The 27,140-nt window shown below is 45.0% G+C and overlaps 1 protein-coding gene across 2 annotated transcripts; it reads right to left on the reverse strand.

The window, feature by feature from the left end:
• Window positions 1-594: 594 nt before the first annotated feature.
• Window positions 595-26,517, reverse strand: DHH (desert hedgehog signaling molecule). 2 transcript variants are annotated; one of them, XM_058171639.1, is made up of 3 exons: window positions 25,619-26,517; window positions 5,868-6,129; window positions 595-4,914 (listed from the first exon to the last, which is right to left on the reverse strand). In XM_058171639.1, exons 1-3 carry the CDS (start codon window positions 25,931-25,933, stop codon window positions 4,271-4,273), a joined length of 1,221 nt encoding a protein of 406 aa, XP_058027622.1. In that variant the 5' UTR covers window positions 25,934-26,517; the 3' UTR covers window positions 595-4,270. The 2 variants fall into 2 exon arrangements, with proteins under 2 accessions (XP_058027622.1, XP_058027621.1); XM_058171638.1 differs by having other exon boundaries at window positions 595-4,938; window positions 25,619-26,504.
• Between the last annotated feature and the right edge of the window lie 623 nt (window positions 26,518-27,140).

Here is a 27,140-nt window from a genome sequence, read left to right on the forward strand (position 1 = left end):
ATCCCAACATCATCCCACCCTCTGCTGCAAATGAGGGGGGGTTGGGTCAATAAAGCCCTCTCCCTGCTCTCCCATACAGACAAGGGTATGTGCCATATTCCCAATGTAATATACTTCTTTCAGGACTCTGGATTCCTGGCACCACTAAACATTTGACATCCTTCTGTCTATGCAAGAACATGGATTTGAACCTTGTGCGGCATATTCACTGCCAGAAAATTGCTTTTTGTTTTAGTGCAACATACAATTTATCTGCAGAGATAAATAACGCACATATCTGGGAATTCATTCAGCTTTGAATCGCTCAAAGCAGGTAGGGAAATCTGATAAAAGGAGTAGGCTCTCACTGTTGCCAGAATTCCTCCTCCTCCTCCTCCTCTTCCTCTCCCCTTGCAAAAAATTATCTGCCTATTTATGCAATCTCAATGTTTATGTAAAAATGAGAGCTTTTCATTTCATGTATTAATCCAGTCAGTGAGGACTACATAAACATATCCACCACCTATCACCACCTCTAGGCACAGGAGGAAAAATAATTAGCTTGGCATTCTGAGAATATAAATTCGAGGTCTGATTTTAATTTCCCAGGCATGATTTTATTTTTATAGAATTTTATTGGCCAAGTGTGATTGGACACACAAGGAATTTGTCTTGGTGCATATGCTCTCAGTGTACATAAAAGAAAAGATACGTTCATCAAGGTACACCATTTACAACACAATTGATGGTCAATATATCAATATCAATCAATATCAATCATAAGGATTGCCAGCAACAAGTTATAGTCATACAGTCATAAGTGGAAAGAGATTGGTGGTGGGAATTATGAAACGATTAATAGTATGATTAATAGAAATGATTAACAGCAGAGATCCCAATTAAATTTAAGGAATGAAGCTGGATTTCTTTTTTTTTCTTTTTTGCTAAAACAGTGCAGAAAATATCACAAGCTGCATTTACATTGCGAATCCACCAGTAGCAGTCTTATTTACTATGAATTGTCTTCCACTGTCTTACCAAAAAGAACACATGCTGGGAAATTGCACTTTTTAATAAAAATTTCCTACACAGAAAATTTGCTCTTGATTTCAAAATTGCCAAAGTGCCCAGGTTATTATTATTTTAAATGCATTATAGCTGCCCATTCCCATAGAAGCTTTGAGCAACTTTGTGCCTGCCACCATCAACACCTGTTAAGAAGCCCCCCCCCAATTGCTCCCTTGCCAGAAACCCACACTGGGGTGAAGTGTGCAATTCAAATAGAGTGGGAAGTGGGGCTAGACAGACATAGGGAGGACACAGAACCAGCCAGACCTCACGCCCACACACCCCAGTGTAAACAGTTGCCTCTGTCAGCTCCCAGCTCTCTCTTGACCTTCATTATACAAATGTCAGCAGTAGGAATGCGAACCAGGATCAGAAGCGCATGAAATGGTGGCACAAAGTCAAACATCCCAGCAGGAGGCAACTGGGTGCCCTCCCAGGCGTGACTAGCTGTGCCAGCAAGCAAGTCGTGGCCCTGCAGGAAGATACAGGGCTGGGAGTTAATTGGCGGCTTCCATTGGCCTCCCAGCAATCTTTCTAGCTGGGTGCGCTCCTCTGCGGGCCCGATCTGAGTCTTAGCTTCATCGTTACAACTTTTTGCACACGTAGCAATGAAGGCAGAACCCACAAATCTGTAAATGCATCCGAGATAAGTCTCATTTTGGCACTGAGTCGATAGACGCAGAAATGCGGAAGATGCCATTGAAAATTCAACTGGCCCAAGTGCATTCTGGGAAGGCTATGGGTGACCAAGATGCAGGAAGTCCAAAGCTACTCTGTTCCGCAAACCTGTGTGAATACAAGATTGCTTAATTGTGTTTGTTAAAGCAATGGATCTATATATATCAAGGAGCATATAATAGACCCTTGAGGACAAGAAGTCTCTATGTCTATCTAACTACATAGATAGACATAGACTTGTAGTTTCAAACTCCGATCACACCAGAACATTAAAAGAACGGGGCAGGCATGGCAAATAAAAAATTGCTCTAAAACCCAGGTGAACAGTGCAAACTTCCGGGATAGTTAAAGGTAAAGGTTCCCCTCGCACATATGTGCTAGTCGTTCCTGACTCTAGGGGGCAGTGCTCATCTCCGTTTCAAAGCCGAAGAGCCAGCGCTGTCCGAAAACGTCTCCATGGTCATGTGGCCAGCATGACTCAACGCCAAAGGCACACAGAACGCTGTTACCTTCCCACCAAAGGTGGTCCCTATTTTTTCTACTTGCATTTTTCACGTGGCAGAAGCTGGGACAAGTAATGGGAGCTCACCCCGTTATACGGCGGCATTAGGGATTCGAACTGCTGAACTGCCGACCTTTCAATCAACAAACTCAGCGTCTTAGCCCCTGAGCCATATATATTTATAATATATAAAATAGAATGTTTTGCCACAATGAACTAAAAGATAAGGGGATTGCTTGCCAATGCTGACTGTATTTTTAATATTGTATTTTTCATCTTCCCTCTCCCCAATCCTTAAAATAGGATATTGAAACAGATTCTTCAAGAAACACATCAAGACACGAGTCAAAGTAATTCTCTTTAGTTAAAGACACACAAAAATATATTGCAAAAAAAAAAAAAAAGAAGGCGTTAAACAGCCTGCAGAAATAACAGCTTGCTCCTTTCATTCATTTCCCTGTCAAAAACATCCAATTAGTATCTCCTACAGTACAAGACAAGAGGTGGCAGACCACATTTAATTTACTACTTACATAAATATAAAAATAAAAACTCTGGAGTGCCAGTTAAATGTTACTCTCATTAATGTACTGCAGATTTAAGGGAGTAGCATGGATTTTAATCTTCATAAGGAAGTATTAATTTCCCATTCATCCCTTGCCCATAGCGGCAATATGAAAATGCAGGTGGATCTTGCTTAAGATCCAAGAGTGTCAGAAAAGAGATGAGGCAGCAAGTCCAATGGCTATCCAGCACACAGGTAGTCCTCGACATATGACCACAATTAAGCCCAAAATTTCCATAGCTAAGCAAAACAATTGTTAAGTGAATTTTGCTCCATTTTACGACCTTTCTTGCTACAGTTGTTAAATGAAACGCTGCACTTGTTAAGTTAGTTACATGGTTGTTAAGTGAATCTGGTTTGCGCATTGACTTCACTTGTCAGAAGGTCACAAAAAGTGACCACATGACTCCAGGATACTGAAACCGTCATAAATACATGCCAGTTGCCAAGCATCTGAATTCTGATCACATGACCACAGACCTAGTGAAACAGTCATGTGTAAAACGGTCATAAGTCACTTTTTTCAGTGCCGTTTTAACTCCACAAATGGCCACTAAACATATGGTTGTAAGTTGAGGACTATCTGTACCACCATTCAGTCATCATTCCAACCTGGGTGGTTATGAGATCTCCCCCTGCAAAAGATTGGATTTGCCTCTTTTGCTTCTTTCTTGAATCCAGTGCTGAAAGAAACTCGGTAAGGAAAAGGATGCCAAGCTATAAAGACGCTACCCAGATTCTGCTCGAAGCCATTCTTATTCCAAACATGGTCCCCAGCATATTTCTTGACCTTCTTGTAAAAGCCCCACTGGCACTAGCCAGACCTTGCAAGTTTCCATATCATCGGCCCAAACTGAAGGGTCAAGCTAACCTGTTTGTTACCTATCCTCAAATGCATCACAGAAATGCTCAGATACATTTCTGAAGCTAGAGGAAGGTGAAAAATCTGCTGGCCATCTAGAAATGCATTTGTTTCTACTGTATACCTCCCTCTTTCCTGACTTATCCCATTAAGGCAACTGCAGGGGGAATTTTTTTAAAAAAGAAGAAGCCACGGCTGACCTTATGCTGGTTTTATAAGCCCAGACGATCAAGTCACCTATGGGAAAGCCATTCCACCTGCTAAAAATTAAGACAGCGGGCTTATTGACTTTGTGCTAAATTTAGGAGAACACGGCAGGCCTCAGATATTTTTAAGCTCCCCAAACACATCTGTAGGAAGTCCAGTGCCTGTGATATGCAACCTACAGCAGGAGTACTGGTATCAGTTGACCTAATCCCTCAATCCAACTCCCACATGGCCACAGGCTAGTTTCTCCGTTGCAAAGGTTGATGCTTTAAAGGGACCTCAGCTCTAGAATCATTAGCCGGCCAAGGCAAGGAGACAAGGAGACAAGCAAATACTCAAGGGTCTCCCTTTTATCTAAAGACTTGATGAGTTTAACTTTGTCTGGCAAACAAGAGGCCCAGCAAGCCTCTTAGGGGCGAAGTGCATCCTGGCCCAGCAAGTCCCATGCCAGATGATACAGAACCTGTGAATACCAGTGCACGCCTGTTTCCTGAGCACTGCAGTTTCTGGACTCTCCCTTCAGGGACAGGAGGGAGAAGATGCCGTAGACAAAGCGTAATGGGGCAAAGGCATAGTGAGCCCAATGGTGACTTTCAAGGACTGCATAGCAGGATGCCAGCACCCCATTGACCAGGATTGTGCCATGGGTGGTTAAGGGGGCATAGACACCAGTGCCCTCTTGCTGCCAAACCCGGACTACTCGGGCAGGATGCAAGGGAAGGTCGCCCCCCTGGTATGTCAAAACGGAGTCCCCCACGCACACTCTGCTGGCAAACACAGGAGAGAAGTCCATTGTGCTGTTGACCGGGTCCCGTGCAACGAAGATGAGATGAGAGGATGTAAGCAGCAGCCGGCGAACAGGTTCTTCTGTCTCAATGGCCACGAAGAGGGTCTGCTGGTGTGGCTCTCGGTGGAGGAACAGCAGAACCTCACTAAGCGTCACTTGTCCGTTCTGATCTACGCTGAATACATAGTCTCCGTGGCGCAGCTTGGAGAGGCTCCTTTTCTCGCCATTCCGCAGCGTCACAGTCGCATCGCCAGGGAAGCAGCCGCCTGCACGAATAGCCATGGAGTTATCTAGGGAATTTAACAGGCAACATCATGAGATGGGCTGCGTTTGTGTTCTGGTCTGGGCTCAAGGTTGACAGTCTCCTGTCTTTGACTGCATTTGGGAGCCTCTCCTAGAGCAGGGATGGTAAACTCACGGCCTGCGGGCCGGATGCATCACACGCTGGCCGTGCCCACCCCCATTTTAGCAAAGGGGAGGAAGTTGTGATATGTCACGTGATGACAACGTGTCATCACAAGTTTGACACCCCTGTCCTAGAGCATCTAATTTCCTTGCCAGGTGTTGATGCCAAGGCCAGTGGAGTCTATGGGAAGTGGGAAAGGCACTGGATCTCAAACCAAGGATGATCCTTGCTGTAGGGAGAAGAAAAAGGAAGACTCCGAGTGCCAAGGTCATTGCTGGCCTGGATGTCATGTATATGTGTACAAAGTGGAAACAACCTGGTTAAAATTTATTTTAATCATAGTATTCCCTTGCCAACATTTGTCTTTTAATGGGAATAATAATGGTCTCCTTTTGATTTTTGCTCTGGCTTTATTCTGATTTTACACTGATTTTAAGGCTGGTTTTGGGATTCTTGGAGATAAAAGTGGCGGTGAGATACTTAAATAAAGAGATTTAACTCTATTTATGGCCTGGATGAGGAATCAACCTAGTTTAATGTACAGTATTTTTTAAAAACATTTATATAGCCGTTCATCTTATATCGAAGGACATAAGAAGACAGAATCATTACAAGTATTAATATGTTGCCTAATTTGGGAAAGTGCCAAGTCTCATGCTGCCCCCCCACATTCATAAATACTATTCTCTGGCCCTTTCCTCTGCCCAGGCACGTAATGGATCCTAGGAATCCTGCTCTTCAAATGGCTTCCTGCAAATCCTACTGGCTCTACTATCCCCTTTTTATAGTTCAGGGGCAAAGTCCTCTCTGTACCTGCTTTCACAGAAACATGGATGTGCGCCTTGGATTCATAGTACACCCAGTCAAAGCCAGCCTCCACAGCTAAGCGGGCCAATATGCCGTATTTCTCCCGGTCACGGTCAGAGGTGGTGATGTCCAGCGCCCGGCCTTCATAGTGCAGAGAATCAGGCAGGTGGTGTCCGTCTTCATCCCAGCCCTCCGTCACTCGCAGTCTTACGCCCGGCCACATATTCATGACGGCAATGGCCAAGGCATTCACTCGGTCTTTGCAACGCTGCCGGAAGCAAAGAGGTAGATGGCATTAAGATTCAAGTTGCATTGAAACAGAGACTTAAAAGAGGCTTGGGAGATGGAGGAGAAGGACCATCCCACCAGCAATTGAGCCAGCTCTGGTCCAGAGCCATTTTCAAGCTCTCGGGTTCAACTTTGTCACTAGTTCACTTTCCCCCTTTTTTAATTCTTAGCGCCCCACAAAGCGACTGGAAAGAAGGATCTTCATCCTGATCATTATCTACTGTTTCCTAGAATACAGTAATCCTTGACTTATAACTGCAATTGAGCCAGTGGTGAAATCTGAACCGGTTTGCCACCGGTTCGCTGGCTGCAAGCAAAAAGGAGGCTAAGGAGACAGCAAGGGGAGGGAATCAGCTGTGGCGGCAAGCTTGGGAACCTTTTAAAAAACTTTTTAAAAGCATTTTTACTATCTGTTCTCCGGAAATGCTTTAAAAAGGTAAAAAGAAGAACCGGTAGTAAAAAAATGCTTAAAAAGTAAAAAAAAAAAGTTCTGACGATTGCATGTCACTCAGCTGATCTTCGGAACTTTTTTTTTTTACTTTTTTTACTACCGGTTCGGCAAACCAGTAGCATTGTTTACTTCTGGTTCGGGTGAACCGGCCCAAACCGGTAGCATTTCACTCCTGAATTGAGCCCAACATTTCTGTCGCTAAATGAGAGAGTTGTTAAATGAGTTTTGCCCCATTTTTATGACCTTTCTTGCCACAGTTGTTAAGTGAACCACTGCAGTTGTTAAGTTAGTAACATGGCTGTTAAGTGAATCGGGCTTCCCCACTGATGTTGCTTATCAGAAGGTCACAAAAGGTGATCACATGACCCCAGGCAGAATTAGTTCATTAGGTTGTGTCTCCTGTCCGGTTTACCTGGGAGGACTGACATTTTCACAACCAAGCTCAGAGAGGACCAATGATCTCGCAAGACTGACATTTTCTGGTTTCCCTTCATGAGATTCCTTTTACCTTCACTTCATCTGCACCGGAAAATTAATTCAGGTTCAACTGGATAATCCTAGGGTGACTCTGTGTGACCTTGATTCCTTTTACAGCAATACAGTATCCTATATCTATTTCCTCTTATCAAAGAATTGGCAAAACAAAAGAAATAGAAATAAGATATTGGTGTAGGATACTTCAATCTTAACAGTTAATGCCATGAGTATTCCTTCCACATTCCTTTACCTGCTAGGGAGGGCTTGTACCACAGTGGTGACACTTAGATTTGGCCTACAAATGGTTCCAGGTTCAAAGCAGAATGTCAGAGCAAAATGCTGATATTGTCCTGTATGATCATGCTGTAGATCAGGGGTGTCAAACTCAATTTCATTGAGGGCCACATCAGGGTTGTGTTTGACCTCAGGGGGCGGGGGGCGTGGCCAGGGGGCGTGGCCAGCTCAAAGTCACTCATGTTGGGGTCACCTGTGGTGGCCAAGGTCTAAGGCAGGACTTCCCTCAGACCCTCCCTCACTCTCATTAAAATCTCCTTCCTTCCTTTTCTTTTCCTTCCCTCTTCGTTCTCTTCTTCCTTCCCCTCTTTCCTTATTTTTCCTTCCTTGATCTCTTCCCATCTTCCGTTCTTTTGCTTCGTCTTTCATCTTTCCCTTTCTCCTTTCCTGTCTCTTCTTGCATGCCCAAATGCAAAAGGGGAAACATTTCTCCTTTTGTTTTGTTTTTAGTTTGTTTTGCTAGCCCTCTGCCAGTGAAAACGGAGCCCAGGGGGTCACGCGCGCCTATAGCCGTCCCTCGAGCTCCGTTTTTGCTTGCAGAGGGCTGCAGGAGGCCATCATGGCTGAAAATGGAGCCCGGGAGGGCCTCTTGAGATCCTTCCAAGCTCTGTTTCTGCTGGCAGAGGCACTGAGGGCCGGTCCTTTGTTGCTTCCAGGGTGGCCCCGTGGGCCAGATCTAAGCAGCCTTAAGTTTGACACCCCTGCTGTAGACGGACGGCAAAATTTTGGAATAAGTTGAGAAGCTCTCAGATACAGACTCTTATTTGCTGCCAATGGTTGAGTTTAATATATGTAACAGAACTTAATTAAACCCCCAATAAAGCAAAACATCCTTTAAACATCATTAATCATGTCTTTCTTATGAATTGGAATGGAGCTATCTGCCAAGGGCCTTTCCAGTTGGAAACCCAGATAATTAAGAAAAGCCTTTAATAGCCTATAATAGCTTTTTTTCTTGTATTTTGTTCATGTTTGTTAAATTAAATGAACAGAAAGATTGCATAGTTAATCAGACAAGAAGAAAGCAAATAATTAGCTAAGCATGAAGGCAAGAATAAAAGATAAAAGATGCAGCATGTCTGCGAAAGCAAAAACCAATTCTGCATGAATGTATGTGTGTATAAATATTCTGCTTTTGAAGTCCTTTTTCAGAAAAAAAAACCTTGGATTTTTTTAACAGCCTTATGCTCTCCCCCTACCCCCTCTTTTCTGCATAGTCTGTTTATTAAGAACTAGGGGAAAAGGTGACTTTTAAAGTGGGAGGATCGGTGGGCTTGATCTTGGCCATTGACAATTAACCATGAATTCTTTGAAATTAGACCATCTCTCTCCTGAAGCAGTCAGGTGGAAAAAAACACCAACTCACCGCCCTGAGAAAAATACATTCCAATTCATTACCTGGTTTTTAATTAACCTGAATTTAGACCAGGCAGATTGGGGTAGGCAGATGAAAGATTATTTGACTGAATAACATCCTGTTAAATGTTCTCTCAAGATAAATGGGAGGGGGTTTTGTCCTGTTCCCTTGAGTGCCCCCTGGTGAAATCAGCTACTCTTATCCTGAATCCTATCCTATTCTCTTGCCTCCACTTTCTTCCATCAATTTTTAGACTTATCTCTTTATTATGAACTGTATATCTCATAATCTTTACAAGGAGTCAGCCAAATATTCATGGTTCCAACATCTCTTTTCCCAAAAAGACACCTTCTGTGGCTTACAGGAGGGGAATTATGGTTTAAATATACAGGTTGCATCAAAAATAATCCAGAGGGAAGGAAGGAAGGAAGGAAGGAAGGAAAGAGGGAAGGAGGGAAGGAAGGAAGGAAGGAAGTCCTATACTCCACCAGATGATCTAAAGCAGTGGTTCTCAATCTGTGGGTCGCGACCCCGTTGGGGGCCGAATGACAATTTGCCAGGGGTCGCCTAAGACCATCGGAAATATGGGAAGTATACTTGCGAGTCGAAGAATCGCGAATTCGGCTTCAGGCGCGATGAATTAAAAAAGAGAGAAATCTTTGCTCTGATGTCTCCCTCTCAAGCCAGCTGCAATCACTCCCAATCGCTAGCCTAATCTGGCTTCAGGCGCCATAAACTTAATAGGGGAGGAGTCTCCGCTTTAATGCCTCCGTCCTCAAGGCAATCACAAGCAGTTCAGATCGCTAGCCAATCCGGCTTCAGGCGCGATAAATTAAAAAAAACAGTTTGCCGCTTTTCCCCCCCTTCTGCAGCTGCTGAGGCGCGCTGAGATCGCTGCCTAAAAAAATAATTTTACGGTTGGGGTCGCCACATCGTGGGGAATTGTATTAAAGGGGTCGCAGCACTATAAAGGTTGAGAACCACTGATCTAAAGGAAATCTGCAAACATAAGAGAAAATATTCCATACTTAGGAATATTTGAAGATTGTGTGTCAAACAATAAAGAAATGTTTAAAAGAAAATGGCAAGATGTTCAAATATCTGAGGTAATTTATTCAATATATTCAATTCTAGGAGACCTGTTTTGATACAACCTATACACAAACCTTGAATAAATTGAATTAATGGTACAAAATATTCCAAAATGCAATCATTTTTGTTACTTAAATCTTTCCTTAACATAGGGTACTTTTTTAAAATCACAATTCCTTTTATTTTTCTAAGTACCCAGAGTGCTAAATATTGCATTTATGTACAATGAATTGCATCACATAATACACTTTAGGAATTAATTTCATATTTATGATATACATATGAAAATATTTGCAAAATGCATCTTCAAGTAAATACATGCATTATGCTGCTGAAATTATATATAGATTCCTGTTTCCTGTAGAATCACTCATTTTGCAGCTTCATGAAACCTGGCTGGGTGATTTTGGGCCAGTCCCTCTCTCTCAATCCAATTCACCTCACAGGGCTGTTCTTGCGGGAAAATAGGAGGAGGAAGGAGGATTAGGTACGTTTGCTGCCTTGGGTTATTTGTGAAGTAATAAAGGTGGACAAAATAAATACCGTGTTTCTCCAAAAACAAGACCCTGTCTTATATTTTTTTGAACCCTGAAATAAGCACTTGGCCTTATTGCCATGCACTCAAAAGCCCAATTGGTCTTATTATCAGGGGATGTCTTATTTGGGGAGAAACAGGGTACATTGTATATATTTATATTTATATAATATTTTAATGTATTTTATCTATTAGTATTCATTTATATATACAATGGTACCTTGGTATTCAACTGCTTTAAAACTCATTGAATTTGGTAATCAATGCATTTTGATGCCAAAAAAATTTCCCGGTACTCATTGTTTGTTTGGTATTCAACACACAAGGTAGAACTTGTCAGTGTTGGTTGCCTTGTGATTCACTACATTATTCCTCATGGGAAAAATCTGTTTGGTACTCATCATTTTTGGTACTCATCGCATCACCCAGAACCAATTAATGGTAGTCCTACAAAGGTACAAAGGTACCACTCTATACCTAATATCCCTGCCTCCTATTTTGTCTTTAACAATTTACATTATCTTTGTTGTTGTTGTTAGTTGCGAAGTCGTGTCTGACCATCGCGACCCCATGGACAACGTTCCTCCAGGCCTTCCTGTCCTCTTCCATCCTTTGGAGTCCATTTAAACTCATGCCTACTGCTTCAATGACTCCATCCAGCCACCTCGTTCTCTGTCGTCCCGTTCTTCTTTTGCCCTCAATCTTTCCCAGCATTAGGCTCTTCTCCAGTGAGTCCTCCTTTCTCATTAGGTGGCCAAAGTATTTCAGTTTCATCTTCAGGATCTGGCCTTCTAAAGAGCAGTCAGGGTTGATCTCCTCTAGGACTGACTTGTTTGTTCACCTTGCAGTCCAAGGGACTCAGAGGAGTCTTCTCCAGCACCAGAGTTCAAAGACCTCAATTCTTTGGCGCTCAGCCTTTCTTATGGTCTAACCTTCACAGCCATACATTGCAACTGGGAAAACCATAGCTTTGACTATATGCACTTTTGTTAGCATTATCTTAGGACTTAGAAATTCTGAGAGGAAAAAACAGTTATAGGTTATCTCCGACCTAAGGGCACAATTGAGCCCAAAATGTTTGTTACTAAACAAGACTCACTTAACATTTTGCCCCATTTTATGACCCTTTCTTGCCACCATTATTAAGTGAATCACTGGAGTTGTAAAGTTAATAACACAGTTGTTAAGTGAATCAGGTTTCCCTATTGACTTTGCTTGTCTGAAATGAGCACAAGACCCCAGGATACTGCAACCATCATAAATACATGTCAGTTGCCAAGCATTTGAATTTTGATCATGTGACCATGCAGATGCTGCAACCGTCATGAAATGGTCATGTCACTTTTTTCAGTGCTGTTCTAACTTCAGTCATTAAACAAATGGCTGTAAGTTGAGGACTACCGCTACTGTCCTCCCAAGCCAGAGATTGTTCCCTGCCTCGTTCCCAGATGCTGTTGGACCCTCAAAATGAAGATGTGTGATTCTCTCAATCCACATATGACATGAAGCTATATGGCTCTCTAAGACCCAGGTATGGGCAACAGGAACACCTGGCTGAATAAAATGGCCAAAAAGAGGAAAGAAGTGGCGAAAGGGTGGAGGAACAGGAAGTGAGTGGGAGAAAAAGGCATTTCATTTTTTTTTAAAAAAACAAAACAGCCTCCTCTATAGTGAAAGGAGCAAGCTAGAAGCCTAAAGAGGAATGCAAGAGGCTTCCCATGGGCTCCTGGGCCTGAACACAATAGCTGTTTTCCAGGCCCAGAATTACTTAACTCGGCGAGAATTCAAACTCCTCGGGTAGTAACAGCAAAATCATCAACTTTGCCACAAAGGACTCTTTCAGTCACTCCACAGGCCCGGGACTGGTGTCAATGCAAGGGGAAAAAGGGCACCGTAGGACGTGTCATAGATGGGACCTCATTGGGTGCCAGCCTTCCCCCTCCCCCTGAGACTCCCACTGGAGGTCCCACAGCACCCAGCAGGCTTCAGACTGAACCGCTGCTTTTTTGCAGTGGACTTTGAGTGGCAGGGAAGTAGGAAGCTCCTGAGCACCTCTTGGAAGATGGGGAACTTAGAAGTTTCCATTCTGGAATTAGAAGCTTCCCACTGAGGCAGGAGGTGCATGATTCTTACAATGACTCCTTTGGGCTAGGAGGAGATTGTGAAGTCGGTGGCTGAACTACATCTCCCGGCATTGCTCCTCACAGTTCACACTGGTTGGGGATACTGGGAGATGTTCAAAAATCACTACAGAAAGGACAGAAGTCCATCATCCCCTGCATCATCCCGCTATCACAACCTTTCCCCTCAAAATATATAATGCAGTTTTGCAACGCAAGGGTCTGTTTTTATGATCTATTTGAAAGGAGCACGCATTATGATGAGTGGCTAAATTTAAGTTATTTAGTCTAGCTGCTCGTGGAGTTTTCATATACTGAAAACGTGAATTTACCAACTTCATTCTTAAGCTTGCAATCCAAAGGATTTGAGGTGACAAGTCTTAAATAAAGGAAACATACATTAGTGTCAATTTTAACAACCACCAGCTTAAAACCTTATGTCTTGCTCCCAATGTCCTTTGCACTTGCTAACCAGAATAGCAAGAAGAAGGATTTCTCCAGCTTTTAAAGTAAAAGGACTAGAAACTTAATACACATGCAAGAAAAAAAAAATACAGATTCAGAAAAAATTAATTGAATATTCATAGGAGAGACAAGTAAGTTCATCTAACCACTCCTCAAAGATAATTATTCCTGCTACAGATTTTGTACCAGTGAATACTTGGTGAAAAAAATTACAGAATGCAGAACAACAGAGCGGGAAGGGACCTTGGAGGTCTTCTAGTCCAACCCCCTGCTCAAGCAAGAAACTCTATACCATTTCAGACAAATGACTGTCCAATCTCTTCTTAAACACCTCCAATGTTGAAGCACCCACAACTTCTGAAGGCAAACCGTTCCACTGATTAATTTGTATCCAACCTGTTGAAATGATTCTGCCTCATCTCCTGGCAAAGATAATCGCATTTTTTTTTCTTGAATAATAAACATAGAGTGGAATAGGAGAGAAAGATTCAAAAAGCTTCAGTTAATAAATAAGGCAATGTGAGTGCGGGAATATTCAATGCACATTTTTAGACTGAAAGAGAAGCTTGTTTTGCTTTGTATAAACATGTAAGTAGCAGTTCAAAGAAACCTTGAAGTTATTCTCATATCAGAAGAGCAAAGCTGATAAAAGAGAACTTGGTTCAGCAGGAATTATTGGACAGATCTCACCCCCTCCCAAAAGAGGGTAGAATTTTTACAAACTGAAATAAAAAGTTAAAACGGGGGGGGGGGGAAAGCAACGAAGGTTATTACAAAAGGCCTATAATCTCTGTTAAGACCCATCATTTTGTTTTTCTTAAAATGTAAGATGCAATTTTAGACAATTTACCATCCTTATAAAATACAATTGCATTTACTTCTGCAAAGACATAGGAAGCATTTTAGTCCTGATATAGAATGAATCTGAGAGTAATTGGGGCTCTTGGTCTCAGGTGGAATGTAAAGGCAAATAAAGGACAGAAATATAGGATGAAATATATAAAAAGAAGAGGAAATGGGAAGAATAGAAGATGGAGCCAAGTGGATTTTTAGTTATGGCAACGGAGATCATTTGTTATCACAAACCTCAATGTACAGTATTGGAAATTATTTTTCTAGCTTCTTTGCCTTTATTTATTTATTTGATTTTTATACCGCCCTTCTCCCGAAGGACTCAGGGCGGTGTACAGGTAACAATAAAATACAAACACCACAGCATACAATTTAAAATGCAAGTTAAAAAACTTATTATAATTAGCCTAGAACTTTAAAAATTTATAAAACCAAACCCCATTTAAAATTAGTAGAAAATTTAAAATCGATAAAATTTATGTAATTTAAAATTTAAAATTTAAAATTTAAGCCAGCCCCGCGCGAATAAAAAGGTGTGTCTTCAGTTCGCGGCGGAAAGTCCGAAGGTCAGGTATTTGACGTAAGCCTGGGGAAAGCTCGTTCCAAAGTGTGGGAGCCCCCACAGAGAAGGCCCTTCCCCTGGGGGCCGCCAGCCGACATTGTTTGGCGGACGGCACCCTGAGAAGTCCCTCTCTGTGAGAGCGTACGGGTCGGTGGGAGGCATGTGGTAACAGCAGGCGGTCCCGTAAGTACCCAGGCCCTAAGCCATGGAGCGCTTTAAAGGTCATAACCAACACCTTAAAGTGCACTCGGAAGGCCACAGGTAGCCAGTGCAGTCTGCGCAGGAGCGATGTTACATGGGAGCTACGCGAAGCTCCCTCTATCACCCGCGCAGCTGCATTCTGGACTAACTGAAGCCTCCAAGTGCACTTCAAGGGGAGCCCCATATAGAGAGCATTACAATAATCCAAGCGAGAGGTAACGAGCGCATGAGTGACTGTGCACAAGGCATCTCGATCAAGGAAGGGGCGCAACTGCCGAACCAGGCGGACCTGGTGGAAGGCCCTCCTGGAGACGGCCGTCAAATGATCTTCAAACGACAGCCGATCATCCAGGAGGACACCTAAGTTGCGCACCCTATCCTTTGGGGCCAATAACTCGCCTCCAACAGTCAACCGCGGCTGCAGTTGACTGAATCGGGATGCCGGCATCCACAGCCACTCCGTCTTGGAGGGGATTAAGCTTGAGCCTGTTTCTCCCCATCCAGACCCGTACGGCTTCCAAACACCGGGACAGCACTTCAACAACTTCATTGGGGTGGCCCGGGGTGGAAAAGTACAGCTGGGTGTCATCAGCGTACTGTTGGTATCTCACCCCGAAGCCACTGATGATCTCACCCAACGGCTTCATATAGATGTTGAACAGCAGGGGCGAGAGAATCGACCCCTGCGGGACCCCACAAGTGAGGCACCTCGCAGCCGACCTCTGCCCCCCTGTCAACACCGTCTGCGACCGGTCGGAGAGATAGGAGGAGAACCACCGATACACGGTGCCTCCCACTCCCAATCCCCCCAACCGGCGCAGCAAGATACCATGGTCGATGGTATCAAAAGCCGCTGAGAGATCTAATAGGACCAGGGCAGAGGAGTACCCCCTGTCCCTGGCCCGCCAGAGATCATCCACCAATGCGACCAAAGCTGTCTCCGTGCTGTATCCGGGTCGAAGTCGGACTGAACGGGTCTAGATAGACGGCTTCATCCAGGTATTGGGGTAGCTGTCGCGCCACAGCATTTCTACAACCTTCGCAACAAAGCGAAGGTTGGAGACTGACGATAGTTACCCAAAATAGCTGGGTCCAGGAGGGCTTCTTGAGGAGGGTCTCACCACCGCCTCTTTCAAGGCGGCAGGAAAACCCTTCCAACAAAGAAGCATTGATAATCCTCTGAGCCAGCCTCGTGTCACCTCCTGAGTGGCCAGTACCAGCCAGGAAGGACACGGCACCAGTAAACATGTCGTGCCGTGAGCCCTCCCCCACAACCTGTCCACGCCCTCGGAGCCACAGGGTCAAACTCATCCCAAACCGGCTCAACAAGACGTGTCTCCTCTCCTCGCTTGATCATCCCAATTTCGGTCCAGACCGTCCCGGAGCTGAGCGATTTTATCGTATAGATAACCACTAAACTCCTCGGCACGCCCCTGCAAGGGTCATCCCGCACCTCCTGATGAAGGAGGGAGCGGTCACCCAAACAGGGCGGCCGGGCGGTTATCTGCCGACGCAATGAGGGTGGAGGCGAGGAACGCCGCCTCCCTCATTGCCACCAGGTAGGTCCTAGAATAGGACCTAACTAGTGTCCGATCAGCTTCGGAACGACTGGACCTCCAGGTGCTCTCTAGGCGTCTTCTCCAGCGTTTCATCTCCCTCAGCCCCTCAGAGAACCAAGGGGCCGGACGAGATCTGCGCCGGGTCAGAGGCCGCAAAGGCGCGACACGGTCCAGGGCCCCAGCCGCGGCCTGTTCCCAGGCCGCGACTAGTTCCTCAGTCGTGCCGTGGGCCAGATCCTCAGGGAATGGCCCAAGCTCCGTCAGGAACCTCTCAGGGTCCATCAGGCGCCTGGGACGGAACCAACGTATAGGTTCCGTCTCCCTGCGGTGGTGAGTGGCGGTCCGGAAGTCTAGGCGAAGGAGAAAATGATCAGACCATGACATAGGTTCTGTTACTAAATCACCTAACTCCAGATCATTTAGCCACTGTCCAGAGATATAAATCAAATCCAGCGTGCCTCCCCCCATGTGTGTAGGGCCATCATTTACTCGAATCAGGTCCAAGGCCGTCATGGAAGCCTGGAACTCCCGAGCTGCAGTCGATAACAAGCCAGCTGATGGTAGGTTGAAATCCCCCATGACTATAAGTCTGGGGGTCTCAACCGCCATCGTGGCAAGTACCTCCAACAGCTCGGGCAGGGCTGTGGTCACGCAGCAAGGAGCCAGGTACGCGATCAACAAGCCCAACTGATTCCTATGGCCCCACCTCACATAGAGGGATTCACAGCCGGCAATCTGAGGAACAGTGGCCTCCCTCGGCTCTAGATCTTCCTTAATGACAACCGCCACCCCCCCACCCCTACCTTGGACCCTCGGCTGATGAAATGCTCGGAAACCTGGAGGGCAAAGCTCAACAAGGGGAACCCCCCCTCTGGGCCCAACCAGGTCTCCGTAATGCCCATAAGGTCCGCGGACTCCCCCTGAATAAGATCGCAGATCAGGGGAGCTTTATTAGCCACGGACCGGGCATTACATAACATCAACCGAAGATCCAAGCTCTGAGGATCATGGCCGCCCGAGGAACGGGTAGGAACTGAGGGGCCGGAGCACGTGATCGCTTTCAGACATCGAACACGTGCTCCCAACTCTCGATACGCCCCCCCGCCATATCTGCCTCTCCCACTAACCACACAGATGGAACCACACTTATCGTCAGGAACTTCACCCTCCCCCGAAACCTTCGGACCTATTAAAACCCCGCCGCAAACACGCGCAGTGACTGGCCCCTCCCTCGGCGGGCTACCCCCAGCACCCGCCCTTACCCTCCCCCCCTTAAAAATTCCCTATCTAAAAATCCCCACAAGTTCTTTCTACGCACATGCCACCTCTGTGGATCCCAAGACCCGTCATTGAGGCCTTCCCCCAAAGCAGACAAAATTTTGACATGGGCACGTTGGGAATTTTGAGGACATACTAGGGACACTTTCATGCACTTGCCACAATTTCACAAAATTAACTACTGCATGTAGTTGTGGCTTAGATAGATATTTAATTACAGGTAATCCTCATTTTACAATGACCGTGGAAAATTTCCATTGCTTAGCAAGACAGTTTTTAAGTGAGTTGTGCCCCCATTTTATGACCTTTTTGCCACAGTTAAGTGAATCACTCCAGTTGTTAAGTGAATCATGCAGTTAACTGAATCTGGCTTCCCCCATTGACCTTGTCAGAAACCGGCAGGGAAGATTACAAATGGTGATCACATGACCCCAACTGTCCTACATTCATGCCATTTGTCAAGTACCCAAATTTTGATCACATGACCATGGGAAAGGTGCAATGGTCATAAGGGTGAAAACTAGTCATAAGTCACTTTTTTCAGTGCCGTTATAACTTTAAACAGTCACTAAACGAATAGTTGTACATTGAGGACTACCTGTAGTTTCTAGGTGGGCTGGCTCCATCCGACTGCTGGGTAGCATACGACCTAACGCAATTAAATATAATACAAAGATTCTACAAAACACACCCAAAAAATCCCAGCAGCACCCAAACAAAGATCCCCCTAAAGCAGGGCTGTCAAACTCCCAGCCCATGGGCCAGATACGTTACACGCTGACCACGCCCACACCTAGTTTAGCAAAGGGGGGAAAAGTTGTGATATGTCACATGACACCACCATGACGATGCGAGTTTAGCACCCCTGCCATAAAGGACCCACCACCACCCTCTCTAGTCCCAGGCCTGGGGAAAGAACCAGGTTTTCAGGGATTGTTTAAAAAAAGAGTTGAAGGCAGGGGGGATATAAATCTCCACGAAAACTGTTCTTGGTCATCAGTGTGCTTGCTTTCTGCCTCCAACTTATTTTGGGGTAGGGATGGTGGCAAACATGAACAAGGCACGAGGTGTAGTTAGTTACTTGCCATCATTATTAACTAAGAGTGCCTCTGGGTCTCTCTGAGGTCCAGAGGCCTTTTTGCCAATGGAGGTGATGACAGAGGTTAATGCTTTGTTTTGGAGTTGTGAATTCCCAATCCATTTAAATAGTCTCCCTAAGTACACCCAACTACCCCCCAATTATGAACATAGTTATGTCCACGCAGGACTCAGGTGGGGCAAGAAGCCTCCTTAGCGTGAGTGGAAGTATCTTTAGGCAACCTAGTTATTGGCACCAATTTGCCTCCTTCTCCGGTATATTTAAGACAGAGAAAGCACTCCTCCCTTCGGCTGAAAAACTCTAATAGCAAGGGGAGTAAGGTTATTAGTCAGCTCCTGCGCATGAACAAAATGCATTCCTGAAGTCATTCTAAGGAATATTTATAATTGTGGTGTTTAAGCCCACATCACCCAGCTTCCTGTCTCCCCTTAAAGCAGCCTCTAATGCCCCAGAGGAGCCATTAAACCTTCCTGTAATTCTTCTCTTTGTTCTTTGCACACCCCCTTAGCTATTCAGAGTTGAATGACTGCTGCCAGCCCACCCTGCCTTCAGATGGCATGCTGTGACTCAGCAGCAGGAAACTGGAACGAACTCGGCTTTCTACCCACCAAAGGCAAAATGTCATTGTCCCAGAGGAGTACAGCTCTTCTCTCCCACCTTCCACGCCCTTCTTTCCCTCACCACCAAGTTCTCTACCATCTGAAGGCTTCAGACAGGCCTGAAGGAACATTGTCTGGTTTTTCAAGTAAAGGAATAAGCTACTCTTGCCCAAACTCAGTCCCCCCTTTGTAGACACAATGTGATGGACTGTATTGAACCCCTGTAGGTTATTTCCACTGGTATCATGCTACCCATTCATCTTTGGTGGCACTCCTTGGTTCAGGAAGAAGCTGGAAAGTTTTGTACAAAATTCACCTTCCCTTCCTAATTTTACAAGCTACATCCACGTAGAAAATGCTCCTGCCAAATGAAACAAGGTGTGACAAAGATGGCATTAAAAATCTGTAAATATTAGCAGTTTTCTCTCTTGCTGCCCAGATGAATGCAATCTTTTCTTTTCATACCCTTTTGGATCCATTTATCCACTATTCGTTAAATGCATTTCAGTTCTCCTGCCATCTATTTCTACTGTTCTTTTGAATATTTGTTCTTATTTCAAGGGCATATACCATAGCATCTTTTCAAGCAATTTGATCATCATACTTGCCGTATTTGATAAGCCAGCTGGAATATTGTGATTCACCCATCATGTCTGACTTTGAAATTACAATGGTGGATTCATCCATGCTAAGCCAAATGGCATTTCAACATCAGATACCGCAACTAATTTCCACTGTGAGAACAGCCTTCACATATCTAAGTTCTTTTGAAGGTATCTTAATTGCTGGCCATCACTGTGTTGCCTGACAATAAATCCTACATGTTCATTGTTGCATGATATGAACAAAAGGTCTATTTGACAATTTAGATCAGGGGCGTCAAACTCATATCATCAGTGGTGTCACATGACATATCGGGACTTTTACCCCCTTCGCTAAACTGGGAGCGGGCGTGGCCAGCGCGGGACGCATCCAGCCCGTGGGCCAGTCGTTTGACAGCCCTGATTTAGATACATTAGTTACTCTGAGTAGAATATAAACCAAATAAATGAATTTTATTTGACAATTCTGGTGGCACTAAGCACTGTCCTAATCAAGGCAATATTGGAGGAGATGAATATTGTGTCTCAGTTAAAAAAAAAAGGAAAGAAAAAAAATGAGGGCACTTCAAAATGCTCCATCTATAACAGATCAATGTATCTAAGACTAAATGGGAATTTCCCATTCGCCCACCCAAATCCCAGCCTCAAACAATTTGTCTATTAGAATTAATAATTGTAATCAGTGGTGGGATTCAAGAAATTTAACAACTGGTTCTCTGCCCTAATGATCTCTTCCAACAACTAGTTTGCCAAACTGCTCAGAAAGTTAACAACCGGTTCTCCCGAAGTGGTGCGAACTGGCTGAATCCCACGACTTGTAATTGTAATCCTCCTGCAGTAGGTTATTTCTAAATATTTCTAGAAATGAGTGGAAGCTCCTCACAAGGAAATCCAACAAATGAGAGTAATTAATCTATGGAAAGCTTGCCTCCCAGAATTGTAGGTGTTCCATTACTGGAAGTTCAAGATGGCATAAAGATTTCTGCCTTGGGCAGGTGTTGGATGAGAAAATCTCCGAGATCCCTTCCAGCCCTATGATTCTATGGTTTCTGGCTTAGAAGTCCTCCACCTCTTCCTGGGTTCCCTGATAAAGCCTTAATCCTTTCTTGGGGAACAACCTGGGCCATGAGGCTCTTTATGCAACCCTCATCAGGCAGCAGCCATTTTGTCACACTAGATGATGCAGATGAGATGGGAGGCAAGGCTCTCCCTCCACCAGCCTCCAGAAGGACCATCCTCTTCCAGAATTATATCAAATATTCCAGCCCATGATTAAAGTACTCCTTTTTTTAACATTATAATATATATCTGAACTTGCTATTTTTCCTCTTCCCTCCCATACTTTTTCTCTTTTGTGTATTAAGCCTGGGGATAGGCTCCTTTTTAAAATTGTATATACAGAGTCCAGGTGGCCCTTGAGTTATGGCCGTAATGGAATCTGCCCATCATAGTCATTAAATGGTTGCAATCATTAAGGGAAGCACTCACATGATTGCCTGACTCAATGATCGCTGTCCCAGTCCTGTCATATGTGGCCACTAAGCGATTGCACAGGTTGTTAAAGGAACGGGGCAAAGGAACTGCCTACCGAAAGAAAGAGGCAGTTCCCCTCAGTGCACAGAACCAGGTGGGTCACACCTTCCTTCTTCCAGCCCAGCGCATCGTCTCCCCTCCCACCATGCATTAGGAAATTGGTCTTTCTCTCTAGCTGTCCTGCCTTCCCTAGGCTGGACAGAAGCACAGGGCAGAGTGGGGAGATGGCACACTGCACAGAGAAACAAGGCAGCTTGCGACCTTCCCTGCTGACTTTCTGAGGAAAATGGTCAGGGAAGACTGCAAATCACATGATCATGGAGGGCTTGGCAACCTGTCCTAAGACTGAGTAGGTTGCCAAGAGCCCAGATCTCAATCGCATGGCCGCAGAGGTGCTGCAATGGCCGTAACTTTGAGCACTAGTCGTAAATCCTTCCTTCAGCATTGTAATTTTGAACAGTTGCTGAACAAACGGTCGTAAATTGAGGACAAGAATAAAATTTGCTTTACCACAATAAACAAAGCCAATACTGCTGTGATGGCACATATGCATCTCTATGAAGTGGACCTCCAACCACGCCTTGACTACAGATAATGGGAAACACTGACCAGAATCCTTCCCGGCTCAACATGAAACGATGGATTATAATCAAAGGATCCCAGGGATTAGATCTGCTGGGGAGAAGCCAGCTTCATTTGCCAATAGATTCTTCTCTTTCTCTGCGTAATGGCACCCACAATATCAGGATTCTTCCTACCCATCAATGGATAATCTGCCTTTGGTTCTGAGAATTAGCACTTATTTTTCACTATTGGTTTTGGCCTTGTAGGCACTTCAAATAATTCCTTTGAAGTCGGGGAGAAGGATTTTTTTTCTCAGTAGGGCTCCAACTACTGAACTACAAAGTAGCTAACCACATTTTCTCCTAGCAGGCTTTGCAAATCCTGCCCATGTGTTAATGTACGGTTCAACGTATCAGATGAACAGCAAAAATGGAGTGAAGAAACTAAGAATAAGTCATCCATCAATTAGCAAGTCATTATGGCCATTGTATAATAGCTTCTGGTGACCTTCTGGTAATCTGAATCTTTTAGATTAAGAAATGGAGGTGGTTTTGAAGTCACTTATGTTCCTGTTTCACAGGATGGAGCAGGAAGAACATTCAGAGACCAAAGAGAGAGAGAAAGAGCAAGAAAAGAACCAAATAAAAAAAGGGCATATTTAGCAAAGGGAAGAACTGAGGTTAGAGTCTATTGCGTAAACAGCCTCATGACCCAGATTATTCCCCAAGAAAGAATGATGGCTTTCTCAGGGGACCCAAATAGAGGTGGAGGATTTCTAAGCCAAAAATCATAGGGCTGGAAGGGATCTTGGAGATCTTCTTGTCCAATACCCTGCCCAAGGCAGGAATCCTTATACCATCCTGAACTTCCAGCAATGGATCACCTACAACTCTGGGAGGCAAGCTGTCTATAGATGCTCTCATTGTCAGGAAATTCCATTTTAGTCCCAAGGTGGATCGCCTTGTGAGGAGCTTCCACTCATTGCTAGAAATATTTACAAATGTTTAGAAATAACCTACTGCAGGAGGATTAAAATTACTAATTCTTTCCTTTACAATAGAGAACAATCCTTCAAAATTGAATTCCTTATAATCTGAATTTTGTCTTAGGTTTGAAGGCTGGCAAAACCAATCACCTTCCTTAACCTGCATTATGAGTTATTTGATCATACTATACAATGATTGTGATCTCCATTCAGATCTTCAGAAATGTTCATTTTAGGCTTGGAATCACTTCCAATAGCACTTCGATTTATATACCCCTTCACAGTGCTTTGCAGCCCTCTCCAAGCGGTTTACAGAGTCTTTGTTAATGTGTTGCTCCTTTTTCTGTGCTTTTGAGGGCCTGGAGGTATTCCTAATTATTTGTTTCTAAACGTACCAGTCTTAGCTTTTTTAAAATTACTTTTGGCCTAACATATCACTTGATGTACATTAACTAACTTAATGTTTGGCTCACATGTAACTGCTAATTCCATTTGGGTAGTTCTGAAGCAATTCTTTTTTTTCCTTCTCCCTCTCCCCCAAAACACACAATGGGTGTATATAATCCTTGCACAGTTTTATTTTCTGTACATTTCTTGAAGTGCCTTGTGATCCAAGAAAGCTGGTTAAGATAATAAATGTAACTCTTCCATCAATTAGCAAGTCATTATGGCCATTGTATAATAGCTTCTGGTGACCTTCTGGTAATCTGAATCTTTTAGATTAAGAAATGGAGGTGGTTTTGAAGTCACTTATGTTCCTGTTTCACAGGATGGAGCAGGAAGAACATTCAGAGACCAAAGAGAGAGAGAAAGAGCAAGAAAAGAACCAAATAAAAAAAGGGCATATTTAGCAAAGGGAAGAACTGAGGTTAGAGTCTATTGCGTAAACAGCCTCATGACCCAGATTATTCCCCAAGAAAGAATGATGGCTTTCTCAGGGGACCCAAATAGAGGTGGAGGATTTCTAAGCCAAAAATCATAGGGCTGGAAGGGATCTTGGAGATCTTCTTGTCCAATACCCTGCCCAAGGCAGGAATCCTTATACCATCCTGAACTTCCAGCAATGGATCACCTACAACTCTGGGAGGCAAGCTGTCTATAGATGCTCTCATTGTCAGGAAATTCCATTTTAGTCCCAAGGTGGATCGCCTTGTGAGGAGCTTCCACTCATTGCTAGAAATATTTACAAATGTTTAGAAATAACCTACTGCAGGAGGATTAAAATTACTAATTCTTTCCTTTACAATAGAGAACAATCCTTCAAAATTGAATTCCTTATAATCTGAATTTTGTCTTAGGTTTGAAGGCTGGCAAAACCAATCACCTTCCTTAACCTGCATTATGAGTTATTTGATCATACTATACAATGATTGTGATCTCCATTCAGATCTTCAGAAATGTTCATTTTAGGCTTGGAATCACTTCCAATAGCACTTCGATTTATATACCCCTTCACAGTGCTTTGCAGCCCTCTCCAAGCGGTTTACAGAGTCTTTGTTAATGTGTTGCTCCTTTTTCTGTGCTTTTGAGGGCCTGGAGGTATTCCTAATTATTTGTTTCTAAACGTACCAGTCTTAGCTTTTTTAAAATTACTTTTGGCCTAACATATCACTTGATGTACATTAACTAACTTAATGTTTGGCTCACATGTAACTGCTAATTCCATTTGGGTAGTTCTAAAGCAATTCTTTTTTCTTCTTCTCCCTCTCCCCCAAAACACACAATGGGTGTATATAATCCTTGCACAGTTTTATTTTCTGTACATTTCTTGAAGTGCCTTGTGATCCAAGAAAGCTGGTTAAGATAATAAATGTAACTCTTCCATAAGATTCCTTCTCTTTTTGCAGAATTAATAGGGGCTGTTTTTTCTCCGTAAAGAACACTAAATCTACATTGTTTCCCTCACACAGATTAATTAGATATATATAATGTTTTCCCTTTTTTTTCAATTTAAAATGTTCAAGACAACATAGCATGCCACTGCAAATAACACTAATAATTAAACTAAAGAATTAAGAATTGCAACAATGCAATACTTCTCAGAAAACTTTATGTGCACTTGAATAACAAATTAAAATCCAATTAACAATGGTTTGGTCCACTTAAGGGCAAGTATTTTTCTACCCAAGCAATCATTTGGCCATTTTCCAACAAAATACTGAAGTACCTTTGAGTTTCTGTGATACTCTGAAGCCCAAGTAGATGCACAGTAGTGTAACTGCACAGCAGAATACAGGAGACATTTTAAAAAGAAATGCCAATGCCAGCATTTTATGGGTGCATACACAAGATTGGAGGCACATTTCTCCTGGGATTAGCCTAGAAATTTGCTACTGGCGCTTGTTTGCCAATCCTGTTCTGATCCCAGCCATAATGACCAAGACAACCTCCCCACCACCACCGAAAATTAAATCCACAGCATCTCAGAACAATGTCTCTGAACTGAAGAAACCTCCTGAAATTAGCAATAGCTCCCTGAGATGGCTCTGTCTAGACCTGCAGGTTTAGACTCATTCTGTAAGGGGCTATTCCCAGATCAAGGCGGAAAGAAACCCAGAGTGATAACATTTCATCATTTAAGACCAGAAACCTGGTGAAGGGAAAAGCCCAGGGGCTATAAAGTGAAGTACTTGGGCCTAAGGCTGAAGACCTGTTAAATCCTCTGATCTGTTGGGTGCACTCCCTCAGGTTACTCAAGAGTTAAAAGGAGAGGCTGTCATCCTATGCTCAGAGTCACAGTCTGCTTTGTTGCTGCCTCACATGTGCCAGGGCTACACCAGGTGCCCCAAGCTTGCAGGGCCTTTGGGCAACCGGGCACCACCCTTGCCCCCGAGGAGCACCCACCTCTGTCATCAACCGGTCAGCACCTGTATTCTCTTCATCCTTAAAGATGATGTCAGGGTTGTAGTTGGGCACCAGGACCTTGAAGCGCTCTGAGTGGCGGCTGATTTTGCCCTCGGCTTTGCCACTGGCCCCCAGAGTCTGTTCCGCCACGTTGGGCACAAACTGTTTGTACTGCAGCGGGGCCAGGCTTCTGCGGCTGGACTGCTTCCGTCCCACTGGTCCCCTGCCTGGGCCACAGCCCTGAGTAGGGCACAGGAGGCAGCTGGTCAAGCAAAGCCCAAGCAGGTTGACCAGGATAAGCCTGCGCCAAGCCATCTCAGCCCGATGCCAGCCTAGCTGGCCCTCTCCTCGGACGCCCAAGTCTCCGCTGGTCTCCAGGAGCGCAGTCAGCTGGGGTGAGCATCACCCTGAGCAGGCTGCTGGGAAGCCGAGGGGATTCCTCCGCACTCCCATCCCTTCAGGAGCCCGTTGCTGGCAGGAAGGTCTCTCTGTGCCCTGCGTCTCCTCCCGCAGTGCCACTGCCTGGCCCCCATACGCGGTTCTGGCCCCTCCCCGTGCCAAGGCACACACAGTGGCCCTTTCAAAGCCGCCACCCCAGCTCCCAGCGCTTTGCAGAGACCAGCCCGGCTCTTCCTGCCCCCTGGCGTCTCTCCCTGCCCAAAGCCATCGCGGAGCCTCCTTCCCCAATGGCTGGCTACCGGGCGACAGGAACCCCAGACGCGGAGGCGAGCGATGCCACCTTTCTCGTTACGGGCGGCGGGGAACCGTGGCTCCTGCCGCCCGGCTCCGCCTTGAAGTCCGGCCCCCAAGAGTTGCTGTGCCGGCCACATCCTTCCCGGGGGTGGCCTCTCTCCCTTAAGCGGCAGGGGCCGATTCCCGGAGGGAAGGAGGCGCACCCTAAGGATACAAACCTAGCGCGCAATTCCCACGGCGGGGACTCAGCCGCCACCTCCCTGCCCAACCTCGGAAACGGACAGCCGCCCCTTGGCTGCGCCGGCCTGCATCCTGGCGCCCCCTACTGGGCAGGCCGGGGATCCCGCGACTTACCTTGCGCGGGGAAAGAGCGTGGGAGGGGGGGCGGCGGCGCCGTGCGGCTAATAGAATGGTGTTTTCGGAGTGAGATTTCACTTCGGATGCCTTTTCTCTCTCTCCGCTTCGGTTCTAGCATTCTTTAGTTGCCCTGCACGTCAACGCACCTCTGGGCCTTTTGCATGAAGTCTCTCTCTCTCTCTCTCTCTCTCTCTCCCCCCTCCCGGTTTTCTTCAGGGGAAATAGGTCTGTAGGTCACTAGGCTGAAAGTCATCCAACAGAGCCGCTTGGGTTTCCTGCGCTTTCAGCCTGGTTTCCTGAGTTCCAGGATACGTGAAAATAAATAACTAGAAGGCAAGAGTATCCTTGGCCGAAGCTGCCCCTTTTTTCCCCCCCTTCTGAGCAGAGAGCAAAGAGCTTGAGCCTCTCCTGACCCTAGAGATATGACCAAAGAGGAGAAATCTTTTTGCGCCATGCTTATGTATATTGTTAT

Source organism: Ahaetulla prasina, chromosome 2 (genome assembly GCF_028640845.1).
Source record: "Ahaetulla prasina isolate Xishuangbanna chromosome 2, ASM2864084v1, whole genome shotgun sequence".
Lineage (NCBI taxonomy): Eukaryota > Metazoa > Chordata > Lepidosauria > Squamata > Colubridae > Ahaetulla > Ahaetulla prasina.